This window comes from Octopus bimaculoides, chromosome 2 (genome assembly GCF_001194135.2).
Source record: "Octopus bimaculoides isolate UCB-OBI-ISO-001 chromosome 2, ASM119413v2, whole genome shotgun sequence".
Classification (NCBI taxonomy): domain Eukaryota; kingdom Metazoa; phylum Mollusca; class Cephalopoda; order Octopoda; family Octopodidae; genus Octopus; species Octopus bimaculoides.
The window spans coordinates 34,242,908-34,256,356 of NC_068982.1; the positions used below are offsets into that span (position 1 = coordinate 34,242,908).

General features: G+C 35.6%; 1 protein-coding gene across 1 annotated transcript; it reads left to right on the top strand.

The window, feature by feature from the left end:
* Positions 1-1,657: 1,657 nt before the first annotated feature.
* LOC106868102 (E3 ubiquitin-protein ligase RING2) lies at positions 1,658-13,036 on the top strand. Its single transcript, XM_014913223.2, has 3 exons — positions 1,658-2,694; positions 7,130-7,177; positions 11,504-13,036. The coding sequence occupies exons 1-3, from the start codon at positions 1,698-1,700 to the stop codon at positions 11,761-11,763; spliced, it is 1,305 nt and encodes a 434-aa protein (XP_014768709.1). The 5' UTR covers positions 1,658-1,697; the 3' UTR covers positions 11,764-13,036.
* Positions 13,037-13,449: the final 413 nt, after the last annotated feature.

The window sequence follows — 13,449 nt, forward strand, 5'->3', positions numbered from 1 at the left end:
TTACTTTTATTTGTTTTCTCAATTTTTTGGAGTGGGGGGGAGGGGAGAAGAAAAACAGTAATGTTTGGAGAATAAATTATTTTTAAGTGCCGCCGGAAGGAAAATAGAATAGTGAAGTAAGTGCTATGATACTTAATGTGGTGAGCATGGTAGCTTTAGTTAACTAAGACCAAAGTTTTATTTATTAGAAGTAAACATTGTGAAACAATACTTAACTCGATCAAACAGCGTCAAAAACGATAACTCAAAATATAAATTGCCTTGATGCACCAGAGAAAAGGTATTGTGGTGAGGGAACAAATAGTTTGATCTCTGACAGACACTATAACAGCTGACATGTTTCAGACTTATTTGACCTTCTCAGCCAGTCGTGTTGGCCAGATCAAGGCAAAGAAAGGAATATGTGAAAATACAGAAGTTGTACAGTTAGGTTTTGATTCCTTTTACATAAAACACGATGATCCTAATTTAACTAATGTATTTTATGACTTCAGTGTCTGTGTATTCCGGCTAGGTCTGTGTCGACCTATATATCCTGGATAAATTGCAAGTAAAAGCTAAATAAATAAATAAATAAATAAATAATGAAAATAAAGAAAACGACGAACTGGAGTATAAACGCAATGTATTGCTCTATGAATGACAAGAAGAGATATCGATTCAGACTGTTGCTCTTTGTCAATATAAATGGAAGTAGAAGAGGAATCATCAAGGAAGCTCGTCTGCATAATTCTTTGATAACTACACACAAAGAAAAAATTCTTAATATTACTCTGTTTCTTTCTCGCCACCTTCCATCTATCTTGACAAAGGGCGAACTGATGAAACGTCAACATCTCGCCCCTTTCCTTCACAGCGCAATACACTGACATGGTCTTCTTATTCGTTTTCTCAATTTCATTTTTGCTCGCAATTTACCCCAAATGATGCGACTGGATATATTTCTATTTTATGAATATTTGTGAATGTAATGGTATACGCGCGTTTTCTACTTCATTAAAAAAAAAAAAAACTCAATCACGATACAATTGTTTTAATTCAAACAATCCATGTACGTTTATAGAACCAGCATTTGCAAGGACTTTCTTTCGAGGAAACTAATTCCCTCACCTTTACGTTTAAAATTATAATTATGACAACTTTTAATTTTAAATAAATCTGCTGTATAAACATGATTCGATGCTTCTCGATTTTACATTCAGTAATTGGTGCATATCCTTAGTTTAGTATAAAAATACCTTATAATCTTAAGAAGCTACATTTTTTAGACATTTTCAAAGTATTAAATTTAAATCTAATTAAGATTGAGAATGGTTAATTTTATTATAATAAAATAACAAAAGAACAAACAAATACTCAGACAAAAATACGAAATTAATTACAGATTCTGTATTTTAAATGGGGTATGTCTTATATAAGAATATCCGGTGGTGATTTTGAAACGAAAACGAGATTAAAAGTATGGATAACTAAAAGTAACATAATATTATAATTTCGCTGTTGTTTCTTTGTTTACTGACTGCAAATGTTAATTTCATTGATAAAATATTATTGTACACTACAGATGTACTTCACGGAATGAATTTCTAGCTATTGAGAATAAGTTTCAAGTTTTAAGAATTTTGTATAAGACACCGATACGGTAGTCCATACATAGTACACTAAGTGTGATAAGGTATTCGTTTAGGAAAATCAAGATGGCCAACGAAGTGGTTCACGCTCCTAACAAAACATGGGAATTAACTTTATACGAACTTCATCGGACACCCCAGGAACTTATCACGGACAGTACAGAAATGGCTGTTTCTCCAAGGAGTTTACATAATGAGCTAATGTGTCCTATTTGTTTGGACATGTTGAAAACAACAATGACAACCAAGGAGTGTTTACATCGGTTTTGTCAAGAATGCATTATCACAGCATTACGTAGCGGCAACAAGGAATGCCCTACTTGTCGGAAAAAGCTTGTTTCTAAACGATCCCTTCGCCCAGATCCGAATTTTGATGCCTTGATCTCTAAAATATATCCAAGTCGTGATGAGTACGAAGCTCAACAACAGCGAGTGCTTGATAAATTAAATAGACATCACAATTCGACAGCGCTTACTAACAGTATCGAAGAGGGTCTTCGACGACAAGCAGAAAACCGGGTTCAGAGGGTTCGGAAACTTCCATTGGAAGGAGCTCCTGTTTACGATGCAGCTTTTCAAAATCAGCAAACCACTCCATTGACTTCCCAGTCGTCTCAACAGCAGCAGCTGCCGTCCAGCACCCCTGGTTCTCAACAACAACCATCTTTGTCTAACAACAATAATAGTACCAGTAATAATAGTCACCACCATCATGCACAACAACAACAACAACAACAGCAGCAACAACAGCATCATCATCATCAACAACAACATCAACAGTCATCACAACAACAGAGCACATCATCATCGTCATCATCATCATCATTGTCGTCGTCAAACAATTCCGATGTGCTGAATACCACTCCAAGTAAACGACTGAAGACTTCTTCGGAAGAGTCTAGTGCTGAGAATTCCGTCGGTGAAGGAAGTACCGAACAACAGCAATTGCAGGAGGCTACAGTCAGTGATATTGAACTTGTGTTCAAACCTCATCCTCAGGATGGAGATGTTGTAGTTGACCATTCCAACACCAGATACATCAAAACTACTGCTAACGCCACAGGTAACTTTGGTTTCAACAAACCACACATATATATTTTTTGTTTTTGTATTGAAGATAATTGCAATCTATAACTTGATTTTGTTATTTTGTTGATTAGTAGAACTAGTTTGCACTCATTTGCAATCATAAAATTGCGGTTTTTGGATCTTAGTCACTGATTTGAAATCACGTCTTTGTTATTTTTAATTTGCATTAAAACCAGCTGGAAAAAAACATTTAAAGTTGAGTTCAGAGTACTCGGCTTAATTTGTATCTTGCTGTTATATAGAAAATATATGTAAGATAAGGGGAAAAATCACACAGACACATGCTTCACAATCGAGTGAAAAATACTGGTTCATATATATATATTTTCATTTAATATTCAGAGTTATAAATGATTAAGCATTGAAGTCTTATATCTGGTTATAAAATATATTTTTATTGAATGATACACAATTGTACACTCAATGTTTATCAATTATATTTCGCTAAATAGTGAAAAGAAAATTTAAAAAAAAAAAAAAAATCTGCAAGTAGATATTTAAACAAAAGTAAACAAGGCAACGAGTTTACTTGACGGAAATTCAGCTTATAGCTGAGTGTTATTTTATATACATGAACTGGTACGTATTTACTTCTGTCAACACTGATTTGGTCAAGGCTAAGAAAGTGGGCGTATTTGTTAACTTGGAACCGTTCTAACAAAGTTTAAAAAAACAACACTTTACAACTATCATCGATGATTTCGCCCATGTCTACACTTTATTCGCAGGAATATCACAGAGTACAGCTTACAGTTGGTTATTGTTGTCAAGTATCTCAGTTAAATAGTTTGAATTGAAATTTTAACTTTAAAAGTCCTTTGATCGAATTTAGATTATTCAGTTTTCTATGGTATGTAGGAACAATGACAGTTTATCGGGTTCCCCACATTAACTGAGTTTGGGCAGGCTTTGGGTTGTTGTTTGATCACTGTACCTGTTGTCTCACACATTGGATGATATTATTTAGTAGTTGCCTTTCTCTCCATTTTCATAATTACACTGGAACCATTACTATATAAATTGACGGTTGGGATTCAACACTTTACATGAAGTTGTCGTCATGGTAACATCCAAGTTGGTCATTGTTGTGGTTGTCAAATTAACACAACATGAAAGTAAAGGAGGGGAAAGTGGAAAAAAAATTGGTTCTATTTGTGTCAATATTTTTCATTGGACAGACGCACGAGTTAGAAGGTTGCTTTGGACTTAAATTTTAGACCACAATACTGAACTGGGATAAGGGTATGATTTGAATGACGGTTAAATGGTTGATTAAAAAGACAACTTCCCTTAACTATTTGGTAGAAACATTGAATACCTTCATGGTAATCGGCTGTCATACTTTGGCTAGAATCCTCCCAGTCCTTGGAGATTTTGGAGAAGTAGCTTACATTTGTGTGAAAAAACAAATCTCACTTTATCTAGAAATCAATTTACTATTAGTGATTCCTTTTCATGGATATCCCTACATTTTGAGTTTTAAACAGTTCACAAATTTAGATATTTTGTAGAGCTTAGTCAGACTGTAGGTCCATCTCTAGGTCATTATCAACAGAGTTATTTTGCAAGTAATTAGTATTCCACAGATATTTGTAACCATAACTTAATTCTTAGGTAGAATCTCTTTAAATTACAAATACTTTACATCTGATGAGCTTCCAGACAGTTTTTTCTGTCTTTCTCATTAATTCTCAACTTGGGTCCATATGATTCCTGGGGATCCATATAAGATTTTGTGGGGTGGGTTTGTGCAGACAAAATAGTAAATTGTGGCCTCATAGAAGCACATTAAGGGTCCATGAAAAGTATTTTGCTTTAGATGTATTTATTGCAAGAAACAGCTAAATTTCTTTTTCTAATGTCTTACATAGTTCAAACTACACAAGTTAATGTGTGATGAACAAAATAGGAATTTTGAAAGAAGTGTCTATGAAACTAGTTTTTAAACATTGAATGGCTATTTTATTTCATCAGAATAATATAGTAATCAAAGGAGTCCATAGATAAAAAATGCTTAAGAACCACTGGTCTATCCAATTTTACTCTTAAGTCTATGCTAGAGGACATTTGCTTAAGGTGCCACATCGGTGAGCTGGCAGAAACGTTAGCATGCTGGGCGAAATGCTTAGTGGTATTTCATTTGCCGTTACGTTCTGAGTTCAAATTCCACCGGGGTTGACTTTGCCTTTCATCCTTTCAGGGTCAATAAATTAAGTACCAGTTACACACTGGGGTTGATGTAATTGACTTACTCTCTTTGTCTGTCCTTGTTTAGCCCCTTGTGGGCAATAAAGAAATAAGAATTAAACTTACTTACTTGAGCTCCTCACCCCTTACGGCACACAGGCCAACAATGACATTCTCTCCACTGTTCCCAACCCTGGGATATCTTTTCTGCTTCTTTGCAGTTGGATTACTTCTGCATCATATGTTTCCCTGAGGGAAGGCCTTCCTCTCCTAAGTCTTGTTGGTTTTGAATTGTCATTGATGCTTCTGTAACTTATCTTTATTATTCTAGGCAGGGGTGTTGGCACAATGTAAACCCATTTTTACGTTTGGGAAGAGGAGGAGGACCATATTTGTTTGGTCTCTGTCCTTTGACCTGTCCAGCATAGGAGGCCCTATCAGGAGTTTGTGTTTCACTAGCATAGCTCTAAGGGTCATTGAGGCACATAAGCCATCACACCACAATAAAGTGGAAGATTAAACTTTGTTTCATAATTGTGAATTGGATTTCTTAACCACTGCTGCTTTAATATTACTGTTGCTGCTGCTGCTGCTGCTGCTGCTACACACACACATTAAAAACGTTATTTAAATTAAAAGTATATCGCATTGTGAACATTAATTTCAAACTATTGATAAAAGATAATTTAGTATTAACTGATGTTGAAGATTAATATCAGCTATCAGCTAATTTCTTGCTTATTCTACATTAATAGCCATTGTAATGAATTTACCTATCTGTTTGGTGTATATTCTTAGTCAACATAACCTGTCATGGTTATTTTCATATTCTTTTAATATTTCTTGCTGGCTCTGAGTTGAGAAGTTTTTAAATCATTGTTTTGGTTGTATTTTTGTGTTTCTTTCCTGGAGAAGTGATCTGTTAGTTCTGCTTAAAAAGTTGTAAATGATTCATTAAAATTTCAACCCAGTCTATCAGCTAAAGGGTTTACCATTCATATTCTTTTATCTCTTTTGTGTTATCGGCAATGTCATTAACTCCTGCTAGTTCATACATGGTAATTAGGTACCATGTAAAGTTACTGCACATTGATGTAAGTAGTGAGAGTATTGTATAAGTAATAATTGTGTTCATTTTGTTACCTTGAAGTGGTTGGTTATTGCAGAAGAAATGAATAATGACATTTTTAATTATGATCCAAGAAATGCTGGAAACAATTTCACCTGGAGTTGAAGGAACAATCAGTCAAGCAGTACTAAAAATTTAAAGATTTGAGGTTGTATTTCAGCCTTACTGAGCTAAGTTCTTTGTTTGATACTGGGATGAAAAAATTAGTGATGTTTGTTTGTAATGGATAAAGGATAAAGACTCCCTTTGGTGATGAATGACCATTGGATTGCATCTAGAAAGTTCCCCTTTTCAAACTAGTAGGATGTAATCTGATGGGAATTTGGTTGTATTTTAATTTCTCTTAGCATTTTCACATTTGGCTTTATGTTGGTTTTTCTTCGCATTCCAATCACTTGGAATTTTATTAGGGTTATTTCACTTTTTAGAGCTGAAGATACTTGGATGATTACCACGTGTGTGTGTGTTTATATTTGTGTGTGTGCACGTGCATATTTGTGTGTGAGTAGAGAGAAAGAGAGAGGAAGTAGCTTCAAAACAAACTTTATTCCAATTATATTTATATTTGTAAGTAATCAAATGGAATTGAATGAATCAATATAGTGTCACTAAATAAGTTATTGACTCTGTGGATAATAGCTTTAACCTGTTTCCGTAGACCTGAAATACTAAAGAGGATTTTCTGTTTCAAGTTACTATCACCTCTGACCTAGTCTTACAGAAAGCTTGGGTTTGTTATGTATTTGTTTATGCATTATGGAAATATATGAGGGGGTGCTGAAAAGTTCCTGGCTTTGGAAGGATCAGTTAATTATGATTTTATTCAACGTGTTCCTCTCTCAGATTCACACACTTATTGCAGTGGTCCTTCAGTTTTTCTAAGCCCTATAAAAGAACTTGGAAGTTTGGGCCTCCAACTAGGCCTTTCCTGTTACCCTTAACGCTTGGAATTTTCCAGCTACCCCTTGTATACTCCAACTGTAATGTAATGGTGTTTCATTGATATAAGCCATCTTTGAAAATTAAGTAAAACTGTGAATATTGTTTGCTTTGTATTTTATATATTAACCATTTGTGTTATTTAATTTTTCAGTTGATCACCTATCCAAGTACCTAGCTATTAGACTATCTGTTGAAAATGGTAAGTACTTTCTGAATATTTGTTAAAATTAACTGCTGTTGTTTGGTCTACAGTCAGCCCTAATCTAGCAGAGCAACGACCAAAAGGGTTTTAGCCTTAAACATCCCATTAGTTTTATTTATTTTTTTCAAATGTCTTTTTACAACTATGTTATCCAATGTGCCCTCTCTTTTCTAAAACAGTAGGTGTGTATTAAGGGAGATTTCTCTGCTATTTCGAGCAAGTCAAAGTGACCACATAGAGGATCTATTGTTGACTTATGTTAGAATTAGTTGAGTAAACTGGGAAGTTATTTTTATGTAGTGAATAATGTTCCAAAGAGAAATAGTTGTTCTTGTTTGGACATGTAATGCAAATATATATATATATATATATATATATATTAGTTGAAGAATTGACTAGAGGTAGACAAGTTAGTTCAAGCCTTTAAATATTAGGCCAGACATTAAATGACACAAAATAGAGTCATTGAAATATGTTCTGTCTTTTTCCTATGTTAATATAGAAATATATGTATATATGTATTAAAATAGACAATGACAGTGATTGTGATGTTTAAGTGTTGGGCTATTGTCTACATCTTCATGAGATGAAATTTTGCTACAAGCATTCTATTATTTCTCTAGATGAGCCATATAACTCTGCTTGCTTAAATTTACCAAGCTGAAAATAGATGTCACTACAGCTTCATAAACAAGTTGCTAGTCATGGAAAGATTATTTGACTGTAAAAACTTGTGCACCCATGTAAAACTGGTAACAAGCATAACAATTTTTATTTCAGTTAGTTTTCTATTCTGGTATCATCATCTTCACCACCACCACGATCATTCTTTTTTTTTATATATTGGGGTAGTTTGGATGGGCCTTACTACAGCTCACAGTGGAGGCGCAATGGCCCAGTGGTTAGGGCAGCGGACTCGTGGTCATAGGATCGCGGTTTCGATTCCCAGACTGGGCGTTGTGAGTGTTTATTGAGCGAAAACACATAAAGCTCCACGAGGTTCCGGCAGGGGATGGTGGCGAAACTTGCTGTACTCTTTCACCACAACTTTCTCTCACTCTTACTTCCTGTTTATGTTGTGCCTGTAATTCAAAGGGTCAGCCTTGTCACACTGTGTCACGCTGAATATACGTTAAGGGTACATGTGTCTGTGGAGTGCTCAGCCACTTGCACGTTAATTTCACGAGCAGGCTGCTCCGTTGATCGGATCAACTGGAACCCTCGATGTCGTAAGCGACGGAGTGCCAACAACAACAACTACAGCTCAACATTTGCCAAGGTCTTCTATCATCTTGCATAGACAGACAGTAAGAGAAACTGGGACCTTTATTATAAAGTTATATTTTTGACATAGCTTTTATGGCTAGATACCTCGTCTTTTACCAGCCTTCTTACAGTGTGGATTGAGTGTGTTTTCTCATGCCAGTATTCTAGAACTAGACTATCCTTATTCAGAGTTACTGTTCTCCTAGATGTGTTGCGTTCAATGCAGTTTCAGAATCCAAATCTTTGTTAATTTATTTTCCTTTTTTTTGGTATGGTTTTTACAGCATAATGCATTTCCTATCATCAACTACTTTACCACGTGCATCATGCCACCGACAGTATAGAGGCTGTCTCTGATAAGACTAAAATGATCCTCCAACCTTACATTGCCTCTGTTTGTTCTTGGGCATTAGCCAATCTACCACAGCTCTTCTCTTGTATTTCGCTCCATCATTGCTACAGTCACCTCTGTCCTGCCCACCCAGTCCAAACCTCTGTATCACCTCACTTATGCCCACCACTCCCAATGTCTCCCAAGGGCATGTCTCGACACACTTTCGCCACCATTTTCCTCACTATTGCCCTCTTTATTTCACTCCCTCACTCACCTGTTCTTTTTATCTTACTCTCTATCTTGCTCTCCTTTCTCTTCCAACTGGGGTATCCGTGTATCTACTCTAGAGCAAGGTGCCTATCCTTAGCCCCCCACCCACTACTCCTCCCTCCCAGCCAAGGAGTTTTGTCATGATATTGGATATATCAATTTACATATCAAACACATTCCTGGAACTGGTATCATCATCATCATCATCGTTTAACGTCCGCTTTCCATGCTAGCATGGGTTGGACGATTTGACTGAGGACTGGTGAAACCGGATGGCAACACCAGGCTCCAATCTAATTTGGCAGAGTTTCTACAGCTGGATGCCCTTCCTAACGCCAACCACTCAGAGAGTGTAGTGGGTGCTTTTACGTGTCACCTGCACGAAGGCCAGTCAGGCGGTACTGGCAACGGCCACGCTCAAAATGGTGTATTTTATGTGCCACCCGCACAAGAGCCAGTCCTGGGGCACTGGCAATGATCTCGCTCAAAAATCCTACGAAGGTCAGTCAGGCGGTACTGGCAATGGCCACAATCAAAATGGTGCATCTTATGTGCCACCCGCACAAGATCCAGTCCAGGGGCACTGGCAACGATCTCACTTGGTCTCACTTGGCTTGCCAGGTCTTCTCATGCACAGCACATTTCCAAATGTCTCGGTCAGTAGTCATCACCTCGGTGAGGCCCAATGTTCGAAGGTCTTGCCTCACCACCTCAGCCCAGGTCTTCCTGGGCCTACCTCTTCCATGGGTTCCCGCAACTGTTAGGGTGTGGCACTTTTTCACGCAGCTATCCTCATCCATTCTCACCACAACTGATGCTTCTTATGTTCAGCTTTTCTCTCAAAAGAATGGTATGTAAACATTAATGACTTGTAGGTATGTGGTATTTCGTTCTGCAACCATAATATACTATAAAGTATATTAAATGTTTTTATAAGTCAGTACCACGTTCTACTGCATTAGCAGTACTTTTTACATTATTTTGTTAAGGTTAGTTCTACAGATATTCTATAAAATTAAAGCCAGCACTGATTTTTTACTACAACGTTTTGTATTGAGATGTCAGATGTAAACAAACAATGAAATCGAAGACAAAAATGGGTAATGAGTGTATATGCCATATTTCGTGGGGTCTTGCCCCTTCATCAGTACCCATCTAACCCATTCTTGCCTCCATACACATTGCTTATATAGCCATCGGATGCAGTGGTGTTAAGTTATTGAATATACCAATTTACATATTAAACACATACCTGGAGCTGGTTTGTAAACATTAATGGCTTGTAAGTATGTGGTATTTCATTATGCAACCATAATATACTTTATAGTATATTATGGTTGCATAACAAAATACCACGTACCTACAAGTCATTAATAACATTATTGTTCATAAATTGTGAGGCAAAATATCTTCCAGCCTAGTCTTAGGTTATGCAAAGTCTTGAGAGTGAAATTTGGTAGACGGAAATTGCTTAGAAGACTGACAGTATGATACATCTACGTGTATGAGATGGTAAGAAAAAAAAATCAGTGCATCAGACGAAATGCCTTGTTGTATTTCAAACCATATTGATTGTCTCATTTACATTTGATTGACTTAACATTTTGTCCTTTGAGATTGATGAAATTCGTATTGGATGAAATACTGGTATTGATATTACTGAAGGTAGTGTTCCACTATGGCTGCAATCCAATGACTGAAACCAGTAAAAGAAATGAAAAGAATAGGAAAATGTGTTTTGTTATGTTTATAATGAATGGGTTATAAAATGTTAATGTAAGCATCGCTGAGATAGACACCAAGTAGCATCCAGAGCAATCTGGAACGTAACCTTCAACCTCAAGCACAAATATAACGTGGGTATGGAAGTAGAAAGATTATATCATGTACATTGAATATATAACTTTTTATATAAATGCATTCCTTATATCTGTTATTGTTTGTCTGTCTCTCTACTTAAATATTTTATGATCACAAGAGAACAACATTTACCTCCAATACCATCATTTTATGCTCTTCTGTGTCATTTTTGTTAAAAGGTGCATAAATCTTCTGGAGGTTTAAAAAGACATATAAACATGCATAAAAAGCACAATGAAATAACATTCAGAACTGAGACACATTTGCAATATTTGTGGAAAGTTTTTTAAGAGAGTCTCTGGTCTCAAAAGCCATATCTGTTCTCATTTGAGGAGCTAACACTATATTTGTGCTTGAAGTGATCAAGCTATGTTTCAGAACAGACTGCTTTCATGTGTGTGTGTGTGTGTACATTCACATTTATTTTCTGTTCCTATGTTGCCTTGTTTAATCTGTGTGGTAAATAAATCATAATCATCACCATCATCTTATACATTTAAGCACTGATTTAGATTTAATATTCTTATGCAGATGTGAAAAGTATCACTGAAATTCTATACTAATATTTTTTTCTTTTTTGTTATTTATTCCAGGTTCATTAAGTACACCCGCCGAAAATAACAAGTATATGATTTTTATTGCAACATCGCCAGGAAATTTTGCACACCTGAATGGTTCTATGACCCTGGATCAGGTGAATGATAAGTACTGGAAAGTCAACAAGCCACTAGAAATGTTTTACTCCTTGCAAAAGAAAAGTGGCCAAGATGCTAACTCCTGCACTTTGTCATCCACTTCTTCAGGTAGCTTATGTCAAGTATCATCACAGAAGAAGAGTGGGGGAGAGAAGTGAGAACTGATGTAGATTGCTGGATAAATCTACTTCCTAACTTGCTGGTTACTTGTCAATCTTTCTCATTTCGCCCTTCTCTCTCCATTTCTTCAAACATTTTTCATTCAATAGACTATCCATTAGACTGTTCATTTTAACTATTCAATAGAATATTCATTTTGTCTCAAACATCATCATCTCACCTCCTATTTTTTTCAATTTAAAAAATTTTTATTTTTCTCTCACCTGATATTTTTAAATTACACCTAGCATCTACTAGTGGGCACCCCCTTTTCATTTCCTCTCTTCTAATTTTCCTTAATTGCAAATATTTTGCTTTCTTCATTCTTTTCAAGGTACCTGGTCTCTCTCACTTAGTCATTTTTGAATCTAGCTATTAGTCTCATTTAAACATCGTAGTTTCTATTTCTCATTGGAAACTCATTCACTTCTCTCTCTCTCTTACATTGATTTCTGGTCATCTTTGTTCTCATTACTATATTTTGTGTACCTTGTTCTTGCTTCTCTTCTCTTTATCATACATAGAATAAAATGCCCTGAACTTTAACTTGTAGCATCTGGTCTAACTTATGGCAAAGCATTGGAGTGGTTTTACTTGATGCTTTTGATTGCCTCAAAAACTGCCTTCATACAACCTGGAATGTCATTGTAAGATCTTAATAGCCCTACTAACTGTATATTTTAATAATTAATAACGTTCCTTTTTTTTTTTTTTTTTTTTTTTACAATACCACTCCCCTTCTCTGCTTGTCTTATATGCCATCATTCTTGTCAAATTGCTATACAACAAGATATTCTTTGATGAAAGACAAGGAACATTGAAATTTTAAAAAAAAGAAATTGAAACCATATCGAACAATTTTTTTTTCTTCTCTACATGTATCTATTCTATCCTTTACATTTCATTGTATTTTCCATCTATTCTTAATACTGTTTCTCTACTTCCTGTCACCCCAGCCCTCCATTATCCTTAGGGCTAGTCAACCCAGCTGTGTATTTGGTGGTATTTGTATAATCAGTTTATTATTTAGAAATGATTCAGCAAACTTTCCCACACCTCTTAGCTGTCATTTTAGTTCTACATTTGGTTGGTTGTGAAAGTATGGACGTTTGGATTATCTCAGCAGCTAGCTGCAGTTCTTCATCTAACTGCTTCAGTGGCCAGAGTTGCTGAACAATTTGCTGCTGATACATCATCAACTACAACCAACCTATTGACTATGTTCCTTGATAATCTGAATAGTTTTCAACTGGAATAAATATATTAATTGTGCTGGTGGTACTTTCTTCTTCTTTGTTTACTTCTGTTTGTTGTTGTTAGATTCAAACTCTCATAAATAATTTAATGTGAGTTCTTTTTTTTTAACTAGAATAAATGGTGTTTTTACACACACACACACACACACATACATTCAGTCGTAATATATGGATTCATAAAAGCTCCTTAATGTATCATTCACAAATCACATAGAATATATAGTATGATACAAAATAAACACACACACACACATATATACACATGCACACACACACACACATATATATAATACAAAGAATATATATGCATGTATACACACATATATGTACATACTTACATCTACATGTGTATATAGATGCATATCAGGGTACAGGACGTTAGAACAATGAACTACAGACAACGGAACGAACACATAGGAAAACAGATAG